Here is a 25,038-nt window from a genome sequence, read left to right on the forward strand (position 1 = left end):
TAAATAAAAATTAGCAGACAATTTTGTAAAGAAAGAAAAAATGTCTCTTTAGAAACTTAAGAACAAGTAACTATGAAAAATTTAGACATTAGAGAAGTTACTTCTGACAAGTAGACAAGAAAGTACGAATAGTAGTTGCCTCAGCCCAGCAGGGGGAGCTGTGGGTCTCCTCACGGCAGAGCCAGGCCTGAAACAACCTCAAATGTTCCGATTTAATGGTTCCTGGACCTGAGCTCACCGGCCTGAGTTAGAGGGGACAGCAGGTGCTTCCTCACAAGGGGCGAAGTCAGAGCTCACACCAGCCCAGCCTGCCTGACAGTGTTGCTGCTCCCTGGGCCAAGGACGCAGACTCAGATGGTGCTGGTGGTGTTGGTGAAGGGCTCATATTTGTATTATGCACAACCCAACGCACACCCTCCTCCCAGTGGGGTGTCAGGAGACCAAAGAACCATCCCAGAGTCCAGCAGAAACTGTGGGCTCCTAGGGTGTTTGGAGAGCCCACACGGTGGCCTGGCTGCCCACCCTTCTCTCCCTCCTCGCTCTCTGCCCAGGTACATAAAGATTTTAGAGTCGCCTTTGAAGGGGTTCCTCTGTGTTCTTTCCTCAGTCCTCTCATGTGTCTGATTTGGTTTCAGGGTTCTGTGTTGAGGCGACTGTGAGGACTCAGGAGACCTTGTACTATGTCTGCTGGAGTGACAGACACTCTCACGTGAGACTCTAGCATCAGAGCAGCCACTAGTGGCCACCATCCTTACTGGATAAACCGTAGTCTGCCCCCAGGACACTGCTTGATGATCAACAACAAACATTCCTGGACACCTGCCTGGTTCTCAGGTTCCCTGCTTGGGGTCAAAGCTGCCCTGGCTGGTCTAGGCTGAGGACTACAGCAGGCTACTCTGCGAGGTGCTCTGCACAGGGAGATGTCTAGGGTGTGGGGGGGGACAAGACCTAAATCTGCCTTTGACTGAGGCTCGGTACACACATGATGGTGTGATGTCAGGACCACACAGGCAGACGCCTGAGCTCTCAGGGCAGACTTCCTGCTGACCGTCTGTACAGAGAAAGGTGAATGTCAGGTTAGGATTTCTCAGACTTTCATGGGGAAATGGATCATCTGGGAACCTGTACCAGGTGGATTCTGACTCAGTGACTCTGAAGTGGAGGCTGGGATTCTGCAGTTATAAAAAGTCCCTTTCTGTGGTGTCCCTTTTCCCAAACGTCCAGATGTGAGGTTAAATGTCACCAGGTAAATAAGAATGGTGGATCAGCTGGTGTCCTGACTCAGTGTTCTGATAATACAGTTCTGAGAATACAGGAGGACACGGAGAGGACGCCATGTGACGATGAGGGCAGAGAAAAGATTTCTGTGGCTGCAAACCAAAGGACACCAAAGCTTGTCAGCAAACCACCCACAACCGGTAAGAGGGAGGCAGGATCCCCTCAGGCCAGAGCACACAGGGCCCCGTCTCTGGACTTTGCAGGACTGGCCTCCAGAAGGGCTCATTTCTGTTGCTCTAGGCTGCCCAGTGTGTGCTGCTTTGTGACTGCTGTCCCAGAAAACAAATGTACCAAACAACCAACATAATAGGGCTTCTGAATTAGATTGCATTTATTTCAACTTGCCCTCACTTTCTCCACAAGTATGATCATATCGGGGCCCCTAATTCTGTACTTTATGCCTGCAATTGTCATTTAGGCTTAATATAGTGAATCCTCTGTTTTTAGAATACATAAATATATAAGCACTGCTTAGTATTAAGAATATGATAAGTACCAAAGGGAAATTGCAAATTTTAAATTATTACCCTTGTTCATTGGTATCAAGATGTGAAGATGAAAAGATCATGTTGTTATTACCAGGCTTCAGGTCATCTCTGGGGATGGGTGAGCTCAGGGGGAGCTGCCGCCACACTTGATGGGAAACCTCAAGTCATTATGCGCAGCCCACCATTTAACAGTTGGGAAACAGGATAGTACTTTCCTGGACACACTGGCAGGAGGCAGAGCAGACAGAGGCATGAGGAGCAGTCCTTCACCAAACCCGCCAGAACCTCCCTGCCTCTGTCAGACCAGAGCTTCTCAGACGTTCCTGGGCACAGGGATCACCTGGGATCCTGTCACATGTGGACTCTGACTCAGGGCAACTGGAGTGGGGCCTGGGATTCTGCATTTATAAAAGGTGCTTCCCCCAGACCTCCACACCTATGCCTCAATGTCACCAAATGTATACGAATGGTGGAGAACAAGAAAGAAACACATTAGCAAATGAAAAAAGAAAAGAAACCTCTCCAAAGAGAATTAAAGCATTTTGATTAAAGAAGGATTCTGCGTCTATGCAGGAAGAAGACCAGAGAAGACAGCTGAGGAGCTGGGAGAGGCTCCACTTTCTACAGGAGTCAGAATCAACATTCTAAAATCACTGTGTACATTTTGAAATATTTTCTGACTTGCTGATTTTTAAACCTGTCACTGAGCCAATTCCTGGAACATTCCTCTTCAAGCCTTCCCTGAAGAGCACATTACACCATTTAAACAGCTCCACTGTTCCGCATCAGTGGTGACTGCCACGATGGCACAAGAGGGTCCTTTAGGTTTTTCGAGGAGGTACTCTGGGCATCCTGACATCTTAAAAATATATAAATGCAAATGATTGTCCTCTTAATATTCCAGGATTCATTCTGGGTGAGAGAAAATCTAGTAACCCTTCACATTGTGCTGGGGTGATTATACCAGGAAATCAGCCAAGGGGTAAATGAACAGACAGTGAAACGAGCTGGGCTCTCAGGTCTGTCTGGGCCATGGGGAAGTGTGTGCTGAGACCAGCAGGGGGCACTGGGGGACTGCCCTTTGGGCCCTGTGCTCACTGATGGGGACTCAGCAGCTGTGTCCTCTCTGGCCTGGCATAATCCCCAGAGCAACGACCTTTGTATGGTCTCAGCAGGTGCTTCCTCCCAGGGCTCCCCCAAGGAGCAAAGCAAACCTCCCCCTCCTCAGTCTGCACGGAGAGCTGAGCCCCAGCGCAGGGTCAGGGAGGGGCTGGGCAGTCCCTGGATGGAAACACATTTGCATGAGCAGCCCCTCCTGTGCAGAGGGTGGGGAGAAAAGGGGGCCTGAGGCAGCCCAGCCCCACTGTAGGGACCAGGGCTGTGTCCACCATGGCCTGGGCTGCTGTCCTCCTCATGATCCTCTCTCACTGCTCAGGTAGGGACTGGACTCAGAAGCCAGGAACAGCTCCTATCCTGATTCTTGATCTTCTGGGAAAGATTTCTGAGACACCTGACCTTTGATTCTGCCCCAGTAAGCACTTGTGTCTGTGTTTGCAGGTTCCCTCTCCCAGCCTGTGCTGACTCAGCAGCCCTCCCTCTCTGCATCCCTGGGAGCATCAGCCAGACTCACCTGCGCCCTGAGAAGTGGCATCAATGTTGGTAGCTACAGGATATACTGGCACCAGCAGAAGCCAGGGAGCCCTCCCCGGTACCTCCTGTCCTACTACTCAGACTCAGACAAGCACCAGGGCTCCAATGCAGGGATCCTGCACATCTCTGGGCTGCAGGCTGAGGATGAGGCTGACTATTACTGTGGTACATATCATGGCAACTCTGACAGTTACACAGTGCTTCAGTCACATGGGGAAGTGAGACTAAAACACCCCTGCTCTCCTGGCCTGGTGCAGTCTCCCCTTGGTGGTGACTGTGACCATGTCCAGCTCAGGGATGACATCTCCAGTGATTGTCCTCAGGGAGCAGACCTGACAATGGCACATCATTTTCTTCAGCTAAACTTTCAGATTGATCCACTGCTCGTATCTTTTCACTCTACTAATATTTTCACAGGCAGAAATATTTTCACAGACATAAAACTTTCTCAGTAGAAACTTGGTAGGGAACAAAACAAGTTGATTCCAGCACATACAGCTGAGGAGCCAGGAGTGACTCAGAGATGCTCCCGTGTGAGAGCCTTGACCTGGCCTCTAGGATATGACACCGCCCTGCAGGAAAGAGTTTTATTCTCTACTGTAGCAATATACCAGCACAACATTTAAGATAAAAATAAAACAGTGCGATTTACAATAATATCAATATGAAGCACTTAACTGTATATCTGAGAAAAATTTAAATTACTATAAACTGAAAATTATAAAACCTTGTGAAAAATTAAATAAATTTTTAATTAATTCATAGGAATACTTTTGGCTTTGAAAAACTCATTGTGGTTAATATGACGATTCTTTCCCTATTGATCTGAAGATTCACCTTGAGGCCCCTAAAGTACGTGTGCAGAGAATGATGAGTAGGAAATATCAGCAAATAAAAACATAAAAGGTCAATAAAGACAGTGATGAAACACAGCCCTAGGGATGACCCTGCCCAATCCCCTGTTACTGACTGTGTCTGGGGCATGGTAGGGTGGGAGGGTGGTTTGAAGTCCAGGAGCTCAGATTTCATTCTGGGTGACCAAGTGAGTCCACGGAGGACAGTGCCAGTCAGAGCAGAGGACCAGGTCATGTGCAGGTCCCTGCCCCACAGGTCTGATTATGAGACCCATGATTTCCTATTTGGCTGTTTCCGGTGTTGAAAGGAAAGTCTCACGTTTCTGATGCTGCTTCTGCTCAGAATGGGCAGCTTGCCTGAAGCTCTTCCTGGTCACTGGCAGTCACTTCGAGTGGAGCAGGGTCAGCAGCCCAGCGTGGCAGTGACACTCTAACTGCCACACACCCAGGCCTGGTCTTTTCACTGCTGCTACTGTACACAGTTTACAGGGCTGGGGCAGTCAGAACCCCTGACCATGCCACAGGCTCTGAGAGTCCCCAGGGGGCTCACTGCTGGGGGAGAAGACCCATCAGTGACAGTGACCCACACAGAAGACATGAAGTCCTATCACCTGTGGAGGCAAAAAGTGTTCACAGGGCTGGAGTAAGTTCTGGAGAAGACTCCATTGTTGGGGCAGGATGTGGAGACCTGTTGCAGCTCATCCTTCAGCCTGAAGTTTCCAGAGAATAAATGCAGGACATAGGTCACTAAGTGTACGTGGGGAGCCGATCTGGCGAAGACATCACTTCAGACCAAAAGTGCGTTTCCCCTTCCTCAAGTCATAAGCGTCACTGGGGCATATGTGGCCACCTTCAAAGAGAAAGATCGTGAGGCTTCAGGACCATTTCAGCAGATGGAAAGCAGGCTGCTGGAAACTTTATTTTCAATACAATTTGACTGACTTCGAAATCTGAAACTAAATCCTTACAAATGCAAAGTGTCTCATTTCTTCCCAAAGTGACAAAATGAAAACCAACAGAGAAAACTAATAGACAAACACCAGGGGATATTTCAGTTCTATTGACAAAAGCTCCAGCAGTCTCATAATATAATATCCAAAATGTCTTATATACAATAAGAAATCACTTGTCATATCAAGAACATGGAAAACTACAACGTGAATGAGGAAAACAGGATCCACAGACATAGACAGTGAGATGATCCGGGTGATGAACGTGTATGGCCGATGGATTTAAGTCGGCAATTGTAAAATTCCTTTGATAAGCTATTTTGGATATTTTTGAAACAAATGACAAAGGATAAAATCTCACAAAAATGAAGTTATAAAGACTAAATGTAAATTATGAGGACAAAAAGTTTTAACAAAATGAAAGTTTTTAGATAAAACTCTTTGTAGAGACTCAAGTACAAGTCAATACGAAAGTAAAATTCAGGCACTAGGAAAGATACTTGGCTCAAGGAAAGAAAGCAGGAACAAGTTACTTCAGCCCAGCAGGGGGAGCTGTGGGTCTTCTCAGGGCTGAGCCAGGCCTAGAAAAAACTCAAATTATTCAAATTTCATGGACCCTGAGCCTGAGCTCACTGGAGTAAGTTAGAGGGGACTGCAGGTGCTTTCTCCCAAGGGGCAAACTCAGAGCTCACACCAGCCCAGCCTGCCTGACAGTGTTGCTGCTCCCTGGGCCAATAACACAGATTCAGATGGTGCTGGTGCTTTTGGCAAAGGGCTCATATTCCCATAATGTACAACCCAACACACACCCTCCTCCCAGAGAGTTGAGGAGGAGATCAAAGAACCATCCCAGAGTCCAGAAACAGTGTGGGTCTGGAAGATTGTTGGAAAGACCACACCATGGCCTGGACTCCTCTTTCTCCTCACTCTTTGCCCAGGTACAAAAGAGACAATCCTTTAACAGCATCCCTCTGTCTTCCTTCCTCAGTCCTATCAGGTGTCTGATTTTTGTCTCCAGGTTCTGTTTTCAGGCTGTGATGATTGATAGAGTAGAGTGTTTGGACCTGCCTAAGTAGAACTGACCCACCCAGGAAGAATCAAGCGCATGTCCCACTCAGGAAATAATGAATGTGCCAATCCCCTCTGACCCTTTAAATTCCCATCTGCCATAACCCACATGTGGAATTCTTTACTGGTCAGGGATCGCACCCCACCTGCACCCAGGTGGAATAAAGACCCCACATAAGTCAGACTCCATTTTCCTTTCATTTCACACTGCGTAAGAATCTTTCATCTTGGCGTCTTTATCCTCTCGTATGGTGCCGTGACTCAGATGGGGAGAAGGCCCGTTGGAGGACTGAATATACCCCATTGGACTCAACCAAATGGGCCCTTATTCCCATGAGATGAAGGGAAAAGGGACACCCTCCAACCCTGCCTGAAATCCATCTATTTAATGGTGAGGTGAGGCTTTATCCAGAACTTCTTTTCTGAACTTTTTTTCTCTTCTCATTCCTACTCTAATTCCTCTTCTCCTTTCCATTTCTGCACCTTTTAAAAGCATTTGTACATTCGTCTTTTGGAGCCATTTAAAACTTCCTTTACTTCTTCCCATTTTAGGCCCAAAACTCTGGTGAGCTGTGTCTCTTCCAGTCACAGAATAGCCTCAGTGGGCCAGGCTCACCAGCCCAGTGCCTTCCTGTGGGGCTGGGCCACTCTTGGGGGTCCATGTCTTTTCCAGTCACATGTTAACCTTGGTGAGCCAGGCTTGCCCATCTGGTGCCACACTGTGGGCCTAGATTCTTCCAGATGGTTAAGGTCCCATGCAGAGGCCAGGCCCTCTTTGATTGACCAAGGTCATACCTGGAGACCCGGTATTCTCCCTCAATCCAGCCTCAATGAGCCAAGCTCTCTATTTCAGTGCCTTCCTGTGGGCTGGACCACTCCCAGTGGTCCATGTCTCTTCTGGTCACAGACTAACCCCTGGCAAGCCAGGCTCACCTGTCCAGTGCCTTCCCAGGGGTCTGGGTCACTTTTTCCTGCTGATGGCCACATACAGAGGCTAGGTATTCTGTGGCTTCAGCCTTGGCCATTTTATCCCTCCTTTTCGTGCTCAAAAGTTCTCTTTTCATCTCATTTATTTTCTACCTCCAGTTTTGGATATGGGCAATGCTCAGTCACGGGCAATGCTCATTCCCCCTTGTTCACCTCTAAGCTATCTTTTAGCTCACCTCAAGCCTCTACAGCTTTATCCTGACCTCAGACCTAAATGCCTCACCTTTTTCTGTAATACTATTGGTCTAGGTACAATCTGGATAATGGCTTATGTTCAGGCATTTCTCATATTCTGAAATATTCTTTCTCTGTGTTCATCTTGAGAACCCTCTCAGGTTCTCCTAGAGCTGGTAACACTGGCTTTCCACGGTGCATCTGGGTCTTCATTGTCTTCTTTGACCTGGTGGATAGACCTATCCCTTCTGTCCTTCTACAGCCCCACCTTTCATAGCCTCATTCCTGCCCACAGAATTCCTACCTGCAGATTCCCTACAAGCAGAATTCCACCCCAGCCTCCAATGTATTTAATGCCCCCTACCTGGCCTCCTCTGCACATGGTACAAAAAAAAAAAAAAAATGTCGGAACTGGGAGAGAAAAGAAACACGGCAGAACTCCAAAAATTGTCCCATGGCCCTCAGGCCCCCCACTGAGATCTCACTGAGGTAGCCTTCAAGGTGCAGCAGTGCTTCTCAGGACTCCAGTTATAGGCTTACACCAGGGGGCCTCAGACTGCGGCTCGCGGGCCACATGAGGCGGTGTGATTGTATTTGTTCCCGTTTTGTTTTTTGATTTCAAAATAAGATATGTGCAGTGTGCATAGGAATTTGTTCATAGTTTTGCTTTCTTTTTTTTTTTTAACTGTAGTCCAGCCCTCCAACAGTCTGAGGGACAGTGAGTTGGCCCTGTGTTTAAAAAATTTGAGGACGCCTGGTACACCATTAGATAAAACCAGGCTACTTCGTAAAACTCCATAAGGAACTTCAAAAGAACAAAATCTCTTCTGGGACTGTGTTTTAAGTACAGCACACCAGGCTTTTGACATGAGTAGTGCTCAAATCCAAACCCTCCCTCAAACTATGTCCAGTCGACAAAAGTCTTCACTGGAAGTCTGAGTGCCTAGGTCTTTGTGAAGATCTGATTTTGCAGTCCCTCCCAAGACCTAGTGGAAATTCCTGACCTCCTGAGACTAGCTGAAAGAGACTGATGATTCCCCAAAATCAGGATGCCCCCTGGATGCCGTCCTGTAAAACTGAACTCTGGGTACTTTTTCCTAGTGGAAGGTGAGCCAATCCCTCTTCTGATATCAGGGTCCTCTAAAACAGGCGGAGATCCTGGTGATGGGTATCGATGATAAAACCCCACCCTTGGTGCATTCTTTCTCGCGTTCATGCCTCGTTAACCCTTCATGCAACATTCTCCTAGTAGGTGGAGACGCCCTCTCAGGATTACCAGCAACCCCAACAATTCCCGCCGGCTCCCGCCTCTCACTGTCCATCTTCTTCCTTGGTTATCTTCTATGATAGGGACACTAATTATAATTTTTCTCATTCTCAGCTGTGGACCAGTAATTCTCTGCTTCATCTCCTGATTTATTAACCAGACAGTCACCTCAAAACAACTGCTCATAGACGTGCCCTACATGGATACCAACCAGTTCAAACCGAAGAGCCCAAGTGTTCCTGTAAACATCACCTGCTCCCGCTCCCGGAATCCCCTCCCCCTACCTTTCTCTTTATAGGCAGCCCACACAGCCCCTCACCCACAGGAAGCAGTCAAAGAGATCCCTTGCCCATCACCCTGCCTCCTTATAATGGACTAAAAAGACTAGAATGATAGAGTTGACCCACCCAGGTAGAACTGACCTTCTCAGGAAGAATCCACCACGTCTCACCCAAGAAATAATGACTGTGCCAATCCCTGCCCCCCTGACACTTTAAATTCCCACCCATCATAACCCATATGTGTAATTCTTTCCTGGCAAGGGATTTCACCCCCACCTGCATTTGGGTGGAATAAGTCCACATTCACCACACAGAACTAGAACACCATTTTTCTTTAATTTCGCCCCTCAAAATAATCTTTCATGTTTGGGTCCTTAACCTCTCAGTGATACAGGAGCATCCTACAGTGTCCGCAGAAAAGACAGTCACTCTCATCTGTGGCTTCAGCACTGGAGCAGCCACCAGTGGTCACTGTCCTTACTGGATCCAGCAGAAGTCTGGCCAAGTCATAAGACATTAATGTGTAATATAAGCCACAATGCTTCTGAACGACAGGGAGTTCTTATGTTCTATGCTTAGGGGCAAAGCTGTCTGGACCCCTCTCAGGGCCCAGCCAGTGGTCCAGGCTTAGGACTACTACAGGCTGCACTAAAGGGGTGCTTGAACAGGGAGAGACCCAGAGTAAGAACAAGACATAAATCAAACTTTAACTGAGCCTGAGATTCAGTCAAATATGATCACATGTTGTCAGGATCACATGAGCAGGCAGCTGAGCTCTCAGGGCAGCCTACTTATTAAATATCCTTGGAGAGAAAGGTTAATAGAAGGGTCTGAAATAATTCCCATTCCCATTTCAGTCTTATAATAGAAGATATTTCTGAATGATTTGGAAGGACATAAACCACAAAAGACATAGTATTTATTTATCCTAAGTTATATAAATAAGAGCAACAGCTGGGTCAGGTTTAATGATCAACATCAAACACATTTCCTTCAGAGATTAAGCATGTACAGTGGCATTCCTTTTGGCAACTAAGAGTAAAGGGAAGAGGGTTTTTTTGTATGTTATTATAATAAAGTTTATTTATTTAGCTCCATTAGAATACAATATGTGAATGCAGTATGTACATTGCAGAACATTTCCAAAATATTTTACAAATGTAATTGTACAAAATGATTCTTTCTGTCTATGGGTGTAATGAAATAAATCCAGTTACTAAGATAAATTGTAGTCCTAACCCCCGGTATGCTTAAGGTGACCTTACTTAAAATATAATATCCTTGCAGATGAAGTCAGTTGAGATGAGGCCACACAGGATGGGGATGTCCTCCTGATTCCACATTAGCTGAGAACAGGACAGTTCAGCCATGATCCCACTTCGCACTGACTCAGCGTTCCTAGTGTTCTGATATTATGGTCCTGAGAACACAGGAGGACGTGGAGAGGACGCCATGTGACGATGAGGGCAGAGAAAAGATTTATGTGGCTGCAAATCAAGGGACACTAACGCTTGTCAGCAAACCACCCACAGCCCACAGGACAGAGGCAGCATCTCCCCAGAGGGCCAGAGCACACAGGGCCCCGTCTCTGGACTTTGCAGGACTGGCCTCCAGAGCGGCGCATTTCTGTTGTTCTAGGCTGCCCAATATGTGTGGTGTCCTGACTGTTGTCCCAGAAAACAAAAGTACCAAAGAAGCTACACAATAGTGTTTCTGAATTTGATTGCATTTATTTCATCTTGGCCCACCACCTCCACAAGTATGATCATATGGGGGCCTATTACTATTCTTTATGTCCGTAATTGTCATTGAGGGTTCATATAACAAATGGTCTGTTTTTAAAATACATAAGTATGTGAGCACTGATTAATATGAACATGAGAAGTAGTAATGGGAAATTGCAACTTTTTTTTTTGCCGTTTTTGACCAGGGCTGGGTTTGAACCCACCACCTCTGGCATATGGGGCTGGCGCCCCACCCCTTTGAGCCACAGGCGCCACCACAAATTGCAACTTTCAAATGATTTCCCTTGTTCACTGGCATCAGGATGTGAAGATGAAAAGATCATGTTATTACCAGGCTTCAGGTCATCTCTGGGGATGGGTGAGCAGAGGGGGAGCTGCCGCCACACCTGATGGGAAGCCTCAAGTGCATTATGCTCAGCCCGCCATCTAATCCATTGGGATGCAGAGAGGTACTTTTCTGGACACACTGACAAGAGGCAGAGCAGACAGAGGCATGAGGAGGAGTCCTTCACCAAACCCGCCAGCGCCTCCCAAAAGTGACACCCAGCCTCTGGGGCTGCACACAGGCCCAGGGAGGGTTGGGCTGGGCAGGGGAAGAGCAGCACATTTGCATTCAGGGCCCCTCTCTCTCCTCTGGGGTTGGAGGGGGATAAGAGAGACCTGCAGCATTTCTGCAGAATTTATTGCATGTTTGAAAAACAATAGGAATATGTGGATCAGATTTAAAGACTAAATTCAGACACCTTTGCTTCAGAAATAAGCAAATGTACCATCTCTCATGGTACCATCTCTCAAGCCCTGTGACTAAGAGGAAAAGGAAGAAACCTTTTTTGGATAATAGTAAACTTAATTTATTAGCTTTCATTTTAGTACAAGATACATATTATGTAATGGTCTTCAAAAATGTTAAAAATATAAATTTTTAAAGAAAGATCCTTCCTCCCTAATATTACATTTAAATCAGTCTCTCTGGCAATATATATTAAACTTCTAACCCATGGTACTTCCCAAGGTGACCTTATTTAAAAACAATGTCTTTGCAGATGAAATTACTTAAGCTGAGATCATACATTAGTAGGGTGACCTCCTGGTGAGATGGGCCTGGTTTCCTAAAAAGGTGGTCGTGAGAAGACGGGGGGTACAGAGAGAATGTCACATGCTGGTGGAGGCAGAGAACGGACTCGTACAGCTGCAAGCCAAGTGGCAGGAGAGAATCCAGGGGGAGAGAGAAACCTGCTTCAAGAGCAGCCCGGGAAGTGGGATCATGGCTGAAGTGTCCTGTTCTCAGCTAACATACATCTTATTTCTTGTACAGTTTTTAAAGGAGATGCCCCTACCCCTTAATGTTGGGTGAGCTATGTGTCTTATACTCACTGAGGAGACTCAAATAAAAGGATACAGACTGAGATGAGGTAGGAGCTGCCCTAAAGTGGGCAGTGGTCAAGGCCCTGGTGGGGGCAGGAGCCTCTGTTAGGACACCCTGGGCATCTGATCCCAGACATGCTGGACCTGGACGTGGTCAGCAGGGGGCGCTGTGGGGCTGTCACTGAGGGCTCTGTGGGGATCAGCCGGGAACACAGACACCTGGCCCTGGACTCTGCTCAGGGCTGTCTGGGGCCAGCAGCAGAGTGTACTCTGGGACCTTGGGGAGTCTCAGAAAAGCCCAGCCCAACCTCCCTCTCATAAGTGACACCCAGCCACTGTGGCTCACACAGGCCCAGGTGGGGTTGGGCTGGGCAGGGCGGGAGCAGCACATTTGCATGCAGGGCCCCTCTGTCTCCTCTGGGGCTGGAGGGGGGATAAGAGAGACCTGCAGAGTGTCACCAAATTTTTGGAACAAAACAACAATCAAGACACGAATTACTAGAACCTCTGGGATACTGCAAAGGCAGTCTGAAGAGGGAATTTTATAGCACTGCAAGCCCTCTTCAAGAAAATGGAAAGAGAGGAAGTAAACAACTTAATAGGACATCTCAAGCAACTGGAGAAGGAAGACTGTTCCAACCTCAAGCCCAGCAGAAGAAAAGAAATAACCACAATTAGAGCAGAATTAAATGAAAATGAAAACAAAAGAATTACACAACAGATCAATAAATCAAAAAGTTCATTTTTTTGAAAAGGTCAATAAAATAGATAAAACTTTGGCTAACCTAACCAGGAAAAAAAGAGTAAAATCTCTAATTTCATCAATCAGAAATGGTAAAGACAAAATTGCAACAGACCCCTCAGAAATTTAAAAAATTCTTAACAAATATTACAAGAAACTTTACTCTCAGAAATACGAAAATCTAAAGGAAATTTATCAATACTTAGAAGCACACCACCTACCAAGACTTAGCCAGAATGAAGTAGAAATGTTGAACAGGCCTATATCAGGGTCTGAAATAGCATCAACTATACAAAATCTCCCTAAAAGGAAAGCCTGGGACCAGATGTCTTCACATCAGAATTCTAACAAATCTTTAAAAAAGAACTAGTACATATATTATTAAACCTCTTACAAAATATAGAAAAGGAAGGAATAGTACCCAACACATTCCATGAAGCAAACATCACCTTGATCCCTAAACCAGGGAAAGACCCAACAAAAAAAGAAAATTATAGACCAATATCATTAATGAATTTTATTGCAAAAATATTCAATAAGATCCTAACAAACAAAATCCAACAATACATCAAACAAATTATACACCATGACCAAGTGGGCTTTATCCCAGGGTCTCAAGCCTGGTTCAATAATCTATAAATGTAATTCACCATATAAACAAATTAAGAAATAAAGACCATATGATTCTCTCAATTGATGCAGAAAAAGTTTTTGATAATATCCAGCATGCTTCATGATCAGAACACTTAAGAAAATTGGTATAGAAGGGACATTTCTTAAACTAATAGAGGCCATTTACAGAAAACCCACAGCCAATATCGTATTGAATGGAGTTAAATTGAAATCATTTCCACTTAGATCAGGAACCAGGCCAGGTTGCCCATTGTCTCCTTTGTTCTTTAACATTGTAATGGAACTTTTAGCCATTGCAATTAGGGAAGAAAAGGCAATCAAGTGTATCCACATAGGGTAAGAAGAGATCAAACTTTCACTCTTCGCAGATGATGTGATCGTATATCTAGAAAACACCAGGGATTCTACTACAAAACTTTTTGAAGTGATCAAGGAATACAGCAATATCTCAGGCTACAAAATCAACACCCGTAAATCTGTAGCCTTTATATATACTAACAACAGGCGAGCTGAAAAAACAGTCAAGGACTCTATTCCTTTCACAGTAGTGCCAAAGAAGATGAAATATTGGGGAGTATACCTAACAAAGGATGTGAAAGATCTCTATAAAGAGAACTATGAAACTTTAAGAAAAGAAATAGCTGAAGATGTTAACAAATGAAAAAACATACCATGCTCACGGCTGGGAAGAATCAACATTGATAAAATGTCTATACTACCCAAAGCAATATATAATTTTAATGCAATTCCTATTAAAGCTCCACTGTCATATTTTAAAGATCATGAAAAAATAATACTTTGTTTTATATGGTATCAGAAAAAAACTCGAATAGCCTAGACATTACTCAGAAACAAAAACAAAGCAGGAGGAATCATGCTACTAGACCTGAGACTGTACTATAAATCGATAGTGACCAAAACAGGATGGTACTGGCACAAAAACAGAGAGATAGATGTGTGGAACAGAATAGAGAACCAAGAGATGAATCCAGCTACATAAAGTTATTTGATCTTCGACAAACCAATTAAAAACATTCAGTGGGGACAGATTCCCTATTTAACAAATGGTGCTGGGTGAACTTGCTGGCGACCTGTAGAAGACTGAAACTGGACCCACACCTCTCACCATTAACTAAGATAGACTCTCACTGGATAAAAAATTTAAACTTAAGACCTGAAACTATAAAAATACTAGAAGAAAGTGCAGGAAAAACTCTTGAAGGTATTGGCCTGGGTGAATATTTTATGAGGAGGACTCTCCAGGGAATTGAAGCAGCATCAAAAATACACTACTGGGACCTGATCAAAGTAAAAAGCTTCTGAACAGCCAAGAACACAGTAAGTAAAGCAAGCAAACAGCCCTCAGAATGGGAGAAGATATTTGCAGGTTATGTCTCCGACAAAGGTTTAATAACCAGAATTCACAGAGAACTTAAACATATAAGCAAGAAAAGAACAAGGGATCCCATCGCAGGCTGGGCAAGGGACTTGAAGAGAAACTTCCCTGAAGAAGACAGGTGCACGGCCTACATACATAAGAAAAAATGCTCATCATCTTTAATCATCAGAGAAATGCAAATCAAAACTACTTTGAGATATTATCTAACTCCGGTAAGATTAGCCCATATCACAAAATCCCAAGACCGGAGATCTTGGCATGGATGTGGAGAAAAGGGAACACTTCTACACTGCTAGTGGGAATGCAAATTAATACATTCCTTTTGGAAAGATGTTTGGAGAACACTTAGAGATCTAAAAATAGATATGCCATTCAATCCTATAATTCTTCTACTAGGTATATACCCAGAAGACCAAAAATCACATCATAACAAAGATATTTGTACCAGAATGTTCATTGCAGCCCAATTCATACTTGCTAAGTCATGGAAAAAGCCCAAGTGCCCATCAATCCATGAATGGATTAATAAATTGTAGTATGTGTACACCATGGAATATTATGCAGCCTTAAGGAAACATGGAGACTTTACCTCTTTCATGTTTACATGGATGGAGCTGGAACATATTTTCTTAGTAAAGTATCTCAAGAATGGAAGAAAAAGTATCCGATGTACTCATCCCTACTATAAAACTAATTTATGGCTTTCACATGAAAGCTATAACCCAGTTATAACCTAAGAATATGGGGAAGGAGGAGAGGGAGGGGAAGGAGGGCAGAGGTTGGGTGGAGGGAGGGTGATTGGTGGGATTACACCTGCAGTGCATCTTACAAGGGTACATGTGAAACTTACTAAATGTAGAATATAAATGTCTTAACACAATAACTAAGAAAATGCCAGGAAGCCTATGTTAACCAGTGTGATGAAAATGTGTCAAATGGTCTATAAAACCAGTTTATGGTGCCCCATGATTGCATTAATGTACTCAGCTATGATTTAATAATTAAAAAAAAAAAAACTTCTGCACAGCCAAGAACATAGAAAGTATAGCAAGCAGACAGCCCTCGGAATGGAAGAAAATATTTTCAGGTTATACCTCCGACAAAGGTCTAATAACCAGAATCCACAGAGTACTCAAACATATTAGCAAGAAAAGAACAAGCGATCCCATCTCAGGCCTGGCAAAGGACTTGAAGAGAAACTTCTCTAAAGAAGACAGACACATGATCTACAGACCATGAAAAAAAGCTCATCATCCATAGTCATCAGAGAAATACAAATCAAAACTACTTTGAGATATCACGTAACTCCAGTAAAATTAGCCCACATAACAAAATCTCAAAACCAGAAATGTTGGCGTGGATGTGAGAAAAGGAAACACTTCTACACTGCTGGTGGAAATGCACACTAATATATTTCTTTTGAAAGGAGGTTTGGAGAATACTTAGAGATCTAAAAATAGACCTGCCATTCGATCCTATAATTCCTTTACTAGTTATATACCCAGAAGACCAAAAATCACAATATAACAAAGACATCTGTACCAGAATGTTTATTGCAACTCAATTCATAAATGCTAAGTCACCGAAGAAGCCCAAATGTTCATCGACCCACGAATGGATTAATAAATTGTGCTACATGTATACCATGGAATATTATGCAGCCTTAAAGAAAGATGAAGACTTTGCTCTTTCATGTTTACATGGATGGAGCTGGAACACGTTCTTAGCAAAGTATCTCAAGAATGAAAGAAAAAGTATCCAATGTACTCAGCCCTACTATGAAGCTAATTTATAGCTTTTCTATGAAGGCTATAACCCAAGTATAGCACAAGAATATGGGGAAAGGGCCAAGGGAGGGGAGGGGAGGGGGCAGGTTGGGTTGGAGGGAGGTTAACTGGTGGGCCCACACCTATGGTGCATCTTAGAATTGGTATAGGTGAAACTTACTAAATGCAGAATATAAATGTCTTCATACAATAACTAAGAAAATGTCATAAAGGCTATATTAAACAGTTTGATGAGAATATTTCAGATTGTATATGAAACCAGCACATTGTACCCCTTGATTGCACTAATGTACACAGCTATGATTTAATAAAAAAAATAAATTTTGAAAAAGTCCTCATATCAGAATTGAGTACATTGGATTCTTGATTCTCCATCCTGTGATGCTTTACAAAGAAGAATGTAAAGTCTCCATCTTTTTTAGTGACTGAATGGTATTCCATGGTATACATATACCACAGCTTGTTAATTCGTTCCTGGATTGGTGGGCATTTTGGATGTTTCTACAGTTTGGTGACTATAAATTGAGCTGTGGTAAACAGTCTTGGGTAAATGTCCTTATGATAAAATGATTTTTTTTCTTCTGAGTAGATGCCCAGTAATGAGATTGTAGGATCAAGTGGGAGGTCTAGTTTGAGTTCTTTGAGGATTGTCCACACTTCCTTCCAGAAAAATTATATTAGTTTGCAGTCCCACCAGCAGTGCCACAGAGTGCCCCTCTCTCCAATCCATGCCAGCATCTGTAGTTTTGAGATTTTATCATGTGAGCTATTCCCACTAGGGTTAGGTGATATCTTATGGTGATTTTGATTTGCATTTCTTTGATAATTAGGGATGATGAGTACTTTTTCATGTTTGTTAGCTATTCGTCTATCTTCTTTACAGAAAGTTCTATTCATCTCTCTTACCCATTGATATAAGTAATTGTAGGCTTTATTTATGTCGATTAATTTGAGTTCTGTGTAGATTCTAGTTATCAAGATTTTGTCTGCTTTATAATATGCAAATATCTTTTCCCATTCTGATGGTTATCTATTCGCTTTAGTTGTTGTCTCCTTAGCTATACAGAAGCTATTCAATTTAATTAAACCCCATTTGTTTATTTTTGTTGTTTTAAACGCCACTGAATTCTTGTTCAAAAAGTTTTTCCCCAGTCCGATAATTTTCAGTGTTTTCACCACAGTTGCTTTGAGTATTTTTATTGTTTAAAGCCTTAGATGTTGATCTTTTTTCTATCTTGAATCAATTTTTTTGAGTGGAGAAAGATGTAGGTCCAGTTTCAGTCTTTTACATGTGGTTATCCAGTTATCCCAGCCCCATTTATTGAATAGGGATTCTTTTCCCCAGGGAATGTTCTTGTTTGGTTAATCAAAGGCTGTAAGATGTTTGTTTCATTTCATGGTTTTCTATTTGGTCCCCAATGTCTATATTTCTGTTTTGTGCCAATACCAGGCTGCTTTGATCACTCTGGCATTGTAGTACAACCCAAAGTCTGGTAGGCTGATGTCACTGGCTTTGTTTTTATTACTAAGAATTGCCTTGGCATTTTTTTTTTAAATCAATCAGTATGCACTTTATTTCACACCAATGTTTTACATAAGATCAACATACTGACTTGAATAGGCAAATTATTTCCATTTCAGAAATTACATGGTTTCTGTTTGGGTTCTGAAAAATTAGTTTGTTGCCATAACATCAAACACTTCAACCTAAAGCCACCTGAAGGTGTTTTAAAGTGTACCCCAAAGGTGCTGACAGAGGAAAAATTACAGTATTATGAAGTATACACAACTCATGACCACAGTGTACACCCATTCATAGTGAGTAATCTGTTCTTTGAAGTTTGTGAAAAATATTAAGTCACCAAACAAATGCTCAGAATTACCAAGGAACAGTTAAAAACGACCAAGATCCAAACAGGTTATTTATATAATATTTATCTATAAAGAAATGACAACACTAAAAAACACATTGAAAATCAGTGTTTTAAATTTTGAACGTGGGATTTAAAAATACTCCATTAACTTGAGATTGCAGTAATTGTTTTTTAACCAAATAGCACTTGACTGGCAATTCTGATGTAATTTCAGCTATAATATTCCCAAAAGGAATATCTACATACCTTGGCCTATCAAATATAATCTGCATTTTGCAAATCAATACAAAAACTTACCCATCATTTATACACTTTATATTTGTACACATTTTTAAAAATTACGTTTTATTGCTAGGTGAATTTAGAATCTAAATTAAATGTGGAAACTTTATACATATAATAAACACGCTTCGTAACCTCCCCATTCTTTTATTTTTATTTTTAAACACTGGCAAAAAATGATTATCCAAATGAGACTACAACTTAAGGCATTTTAAAAGGAAACATAATTAAGTGCCGTTTGGCATTTTATTTCCAAAGCATATTTGGGGTCCCACTAAGAGACTAAGACATGAACATTTCTTCATAAATATGACTACAGTAATCAGAACACAAAAACGTTCATGGGCATTGCTTAGATATTTAAAACAAGGGTAATACTTTCCCACTCACCTAGAAGAAAAATACTTTTGATTATCAGTTTATAAACGTCAGATTTGCCAGCCATGTTAAAAGGTGCAGCAGTAGAATCTTAATTCAGCAACACTTCAGAATGAATATATGTGTATATACATGCATGTATGTCTATGTATATATTCATTTTATATATCAGATAGTCAATGAATTTAATGGGCATTTCCCCACAAAAAGTGATTCATACTTAATTGCCAGTTTTAATAAACACTTGTTCACAGATCATCCATTTGTCTTATATGAAGTTAGGCAGTATCAGATGTTCTGTTCTGGTCTCCATCATCTTCGGAATCATCCTCTGAAGTTTCGAGATCTTCCATATGTGCCTGAAGAATTCTTGCATGGTTAATAAATCGGACACGTGTACATTTATATTTCCCATCATATCAGAAAAGCTTTGTTCACACAAGTGCAATAATACAACTAGGTAGAGACCAGAGCTGATAAACTCATACTCAGCTTGTTCATTTGCATGAGCTCTATGCAGTTCATGAATATCAAAATCCTCCAGGTTAAGCTGCAACTTCTCTTTACAGAGTTCACAGGTGGTTACAGCCTCTAAGGATGAACCAGAGTTAATTTTGGCCTGTAACCACTTTTTCATGCACTCTTGGTGGACATACTGCAAACGTCCTGTGCACTTGCATGGCTCTATTAGCAAATTAGACGATGATGCAGCCGCCATCTGACAAATTCTACATAAGTCACCTTCTTCTTCTTCAGAGTCCTCTAAAAGGAGGCTCTCTTTTATTTTCTGCAGTCTTTCTGGATCTCTTGAAGATGCACTTTTAGTTTTATCACTTTTCCCATCAGATGAATTCCAACCTGAAGGAATAATATCTACAGTGATCATGACATTGTCGGTCAAATTAGTTCCTAGTGCTGGAGGGACTGCAAATCGGAATAAGGAACCAGGAAGAATCCCTGTTATTCCTGCATTTCTTCCACCTTGAGCTGAATCTGATGTGGAGCCACTTCTCGTGGCACTGCTTGACTGTGCAGATGCTGGTGGCCGGTTGGCAGCCGCCCCAAGAGGATCACTCTGTGCTTCCAAGTGAACCACTTCATTTGGTTCTCTTCTAAAAATGTGAGATCTAGTTGGTGTATCAGAGGTAGGTATCCTCGAAGAGTCATCTCTTCCCTCTAGCCTCCTTCTAGAAAACAGAGGTGTGCACCTATTTCTAAATGAGGAAGATAACCATGGTCCTGTATTTCTACCTTCAGATACTTGGTTAAAATTTTCTGAATCTGACTCAGAGCTATGATTTTGGCTAAGAGATGACAAACCCCGTCTTCGCCTAAGAAGCCGAAATCCCTGAGAAGCTTCAGATGGCCTATTATCGGGAACTTCAGTAGTTGATGTTGCATTACTACGAGACTGTGAAGCTGTCAAGATTCTTGGAGAAATGTAAGAATTTTCAGAACTCAATGATCTTGTATTCAAGGAATCCTGACTACATCTTCGTGGAAAAAAAGTGGATGACATGCTAGAAGCTATCCGTGACAGCAATCTCCTGGTTGTCCGCCTACCTTCATGATCTTTGAGATGAAACAACCCTTTCTGAATTGCTTATGGTTGGAGTTTCATCTCTACTAGAAACATAAGGCAATCCAGGCTGTGTACTGCTTCGAGGAGATTCTGATTCTCTTGAAGAAAAATTTGATCTTAAAGAATATCTGCCAGAGTCCCTAGAACTTGGTATGGTCTGATGTTCAGAAGGCAAATGGTGATTTGTGGATGATGTATTCAACTGTAAAGTGCTCAGTGAGTTATCTTTTGGTCTTGCTCCCTGTGAATATGAAGAAGGAACTCTGTCTAGAACATATGATGAAGTTGTGAAATCACCACTTCGGTGACTATAATCCATAAGATTACTAATGGAGGAATCCGTTCTCCTCTCCAAATCTCTCCTCTCTCTCAGTAAGTCTGTTCCAAATGATCCAAGTACCACTGATGAAGATCTGGGAACTTGATTATGCCTCCAAGAAGAATCTGATACTGCACTTAAACCATTTCCAATATTTCTCCCAGCTGAGGTAGAAGTACAGTTTCTACAAGAAAGTTTAGGTCTTTTTGAATCATGATCCCTTTGCTGGTTCTGCGATCTTGAGTGTGCTCCCTGAGTTATCTCAGACTCACTATACCATGTAGACTGAAATGGTGATGCAGATGCTGACATAGACTGATATTCAGAGACCAATCTGAATGAAGGGTCTCTTGAGTGATAGTTATCATTTAAATTACTTCCTCTGCTTCCAGACATCATTCTAGCACTTAAAGAGCTGGAGGGTTGAACAGAAATTCTTCTTGGAATTCTTGAAGGTTTAGACTCCATTCTTAAGGTTTTCCCTGCTCCCGAGGCCGCACGGAACTGGGTGCGTCCTCCTCGCGGCGACCACAGCGCTGCCTCTCTCCTCGGAATTTTAGGCCTGTGGCTGAGGAAAAGCAGTTCACAACTGAGCACAACGGCGCCCGCCCCTCTCCTGGATCTGGCACAGAACCAGCCACCACCGTTATGCTTTTGTTTTTTTTTGGTTCCATACAAAAGAAGAATTATTTTTTCCAAATCTTGAAAGCATGATGTTGGTATTTTAAAAGGGATTGCATTGAATCTGTAGATTGCGTTGGGTAGTATAAACATTTTCACTATGTTGATCCTTCCCAGCCATGAGCATGGTATGTTCTTCCGTTTGTTAATATCTTCTGCTATTTCTTTTCTTAGAGTTTCATAACTTTCTTAATCTGATTTGTTTGTTATATTCCTAGGTATTTCATGTTTTTTGAAGCAACTGTGAAGGGAATTGTGTCCCTGATTAGATTCTCATCTTGGCTGTTATTGGCGTATAGAAAGGCTACTGAGTTGTGGACATTGTTTTTATAACTCGAGACATTACTATATTTTTGCTCACTTCCAGGAGATTTGTGGTTGAGTCTTTGGGGTTCTCTAAGTATAAAATCATATCATCAGCCAAGAGGGAGAGTTTGACCTCTTCTGCCCCCATTTAGATTCCCTTTATTTCCTTCTCTTTTCTGATTGTATTGGCTATTCCCTATGTTGAATAGTACCTATTGAAAAATCCCTAGTCAAGATGGCTTCACCCCAGAATTCTATCAAACCACCAAAGAAGAGGTTATACCCATACTGCAGAAATTATTCCTTGGACAACCTTGTCTATCTCCAGTACTAAGTGGAAAAGTTTTGAGTTTTCCTCCATTCAGTGTAATATTATCTGTGGGTCTATTGTAGATGGCTTCAATTAGTTTAAGAAATGTGCCACCTATCCCTATATTCTTCAGAGCTCTAATTGGAAAAGGATGCTGAATTTTGTGGAATGCTATTTTGCATCTATTAAGAGGATCACATGGTCTTTGTTTTTGCACTTCTGTTCATATTATGGATTATGTATATGGACTTGCATAAGTTAAACCAGCCTTGCATTCCCTGGGATAAAACCTACTTGATTGTGATGTATGACTTTTTAAATGACAAGCTGTAATCTATCAGCTAGGATTTTATTGAGAATTTCATTAGTGAGATTCATCTGATATTTTTCTTTTTAGTTGGGTCTTTTCTTGGTTTGCTTATCAGGATGATGTTTCCTTGTAGAAAGTGTTGGGGAAGATTCCTTTTCTGCAGTATGGGTATAAGCTCTTCTTTGGAGGTTTGATAGAATTCTGGGGTGAAGCCATCTGGACCAAGGCTTTTTTTTTTTATTGTTGGGGTTTCATTGAGGGTACAATAAGCCAGGTTACACTGATTGCATTTGTTAGGTAAAGTCCCTCTTGCGATCATGCCTTGCCCCCACAAGGTGTGGCACACACCATTGTTTCTTTGATCTCAGTGCTTGGAAGTGGTCTATTCAAGAGATCCATTTCTTCTTGATTAAGTCGAGGGAGAGGGTGTGATTCCAGGTATTGATTCATTTCCTCCACATTGTCAAATTTCTGGGAATAGAGTCTCTTGTAGCATTCAGAAATGATCTCTTCTATCTCTGTGGCATCTGTTGTTATTTACCCTTTATCATTTCTGATTGAGGTTAGTAGATCAAAGCAGCCTGGTATTGGCACAAAACCAGAAACTTTTCTGTTTCTAGTTATTCTGGCCAAGGGTTTATCAATTTTATTTATTTTGTCAAAAAAACAAATTTGTTTCATTAATTTTCTGAACGATTCATTTGTTTTCAATTTCATTCATCTCTGATTTAATTTTGGTTATTTCTTCTTTTCTTCTGGGTTTGGGATTAGAATGTTCTGCTTTTTCCAATTTCATAAGATGGTTCATGAGTTTGTTGTACTTTTTCTGTTTTCTGAACATAGACATCAAATGCAATAAATTTCCCTCTCAAGACTTCTTTTTCTTTATACCAATTGTTTTGGTAACTTGTGTTTTCTTTGTTGTTATGTTTGAGGAATTTAGCAATTTTCTCTTTTATCTCTTCCTAAACCTAATTATTATTCACTTTGTTTAATTTACAAGTCTTTGTGTGGGGATGAATATTTTTCTTGGAGTTGAATTCCAACTTTATTGCCTTGTGGTGTGGGAAGATACAAGGTGTAATTGCTGTTCTTTTAATTTTGCTGAGGTTTGATTTGTATCCTAGAATGTGGTTGATTTTGGAGTACATACCATGGGCTGACAAGAAAAGTGTTTATTCCTTAGCTTTGTGATGCTGTATGCTGTATATGTCTATTAATCCCATTTGTTCTAGAGTCCCATTTGAGTCCTTTACATCATTATTTAGTTTCTGCTTAGCGGATTTGTCTAGTTCTGTCAGAGGAGTGTTAAAGTCCCTGACTATTATGGTGGTGTGGAAATCCTATTGCTCAGACCCATTGAGGTCTGTTTCATAAATCTGGGAGCATTTAAGTTTGGTACATACATATTTAAAATTGAAATGTTTTCTGGTTGAATTGTTTCTTTGACTAGTATAAAGTGTCCATCTTTGTGTTTCTTAACTTTAGTTGCTTTAAATTCACTTGCACCTGAGAATAAGATTGCAACCCTTCCTTTCTTCTGATTTCCATTTGCTTGAAACACTGTTTTCCATTTCTTAACCCTGAGTCTTGATTCGTCCTTCAAGTCTAGGTGTGTCTCCTGGAAACAGCATATGGATGGCTTGTGCTTTTTTATCCAATCTGCCAGACTGTGCCTCTTCAATGGGGAATTCAATCCATTGACATCTACTAAGAGAATTGGTAAGAGTGGTGGAGTTCTATTCATCTTATTTTGTGAAAGTATGTTGTGTAATTTCGTCTTTTGGGCCATTGTGGAAGCCATGTTTTGACCTTTAGTTTCTGTTTGTTTACTCTGTTGGTGGTCCATTGTGGTAGTCAGTGTTGAGAATAGGTCAAAGTTTTTCCTGTAGAGCTGATCTTGTAGTGAATTTCCTCAGTGTTTGTATATCCACAGAAGATTTGATTTCTTCATAGATTTTGAAGCTGAGCTTAGCTGGGAACAGAATTCTGGGCTGAATACTGTTTTGTTTAAGAATGTTGAAGGTGGATGACATGGCTTTTCTGCCTTGGACGTTTTCAGTTGAAAAGTCTACTGTAATCCTAATGGCTCTGCCTCTGTAGGTGAGTTGGTTGCTTGTATAATTTTTTATTTCATCAAGACTTTGGATGGGTTCATTACAATGTGTCTTGCAGAGGCTCTGTTTGAGTTGAGAATACCCAGGATTGATATCCATCTGAAAGGAGTGTGTCACATCTTTAGTAAAACGTGGGAAGTTTCCCTTTATGATAGTGTCCAGGAGGGCTTCCATTTTTTTGGGACAATCTTCTTCCCTTTTAGGAATCTCT

General features: G+C 42.1%; 1 protein-coding gene and 1 gene segment (V, D, J or C); one reads left to right on the forward strand and one right to left on the reverse strand.

The window, feature by feature from the left end:
* The first annotated feature begins 3,013 nt into the window (after nucleotides 1-3,013).
* Nucleotides 3,014-4,696, forward strand: LOC128584442 (probable non-functional immunoglobulin lambda variable 5-48). The segment is given in 3 exon segments: nucleotides 3,014-3,201; nucleotides 3,324-3,581; nucleotides 4,614-4,696. Coding segments are annotated over 3 exon segments (387 nt in total).
* Nucleotides 4,697-18,306: 13,610 nt separating this feature from the next.
* On the reverse strand, nucleotides 18,307-21,707 carry LOC128584884 (E3 ubiquitin-protein ligase MARCHF7-like). Its single transcript, XM_053590166.1, is given in 4 exon segments — nucleotides 18,307-19,602; nucleotides 19,605-20,776; nucleotides 20,778-21,060; nucleotides 21,229-21,707. Coding segments are annotated over 4 exon segments (1,920 nt in total). The 5' UTR covers nucleotides 21,572-21,707; the 3' UTR covers nucleotides 18,307-19,480.
* Between the last annotated feature and the right edge of the window lie 3,331 nt (nucleotides 21,708-25,038).

Source organism: Nycticebus coucang, chromosome 4, assembly GCF_027406575.1.
Source record: "Nycticebus coucang isolate mNycCou1 chromosome 4, mNycCou1.pri, whole genome shotgun sequence".
NCBI classification, from domain to species: Eukaryota; Metazoa; Chordata; class Mammalia; order Primates; family Lorisidae; genus Nycticebus; species Nycticebus coucang.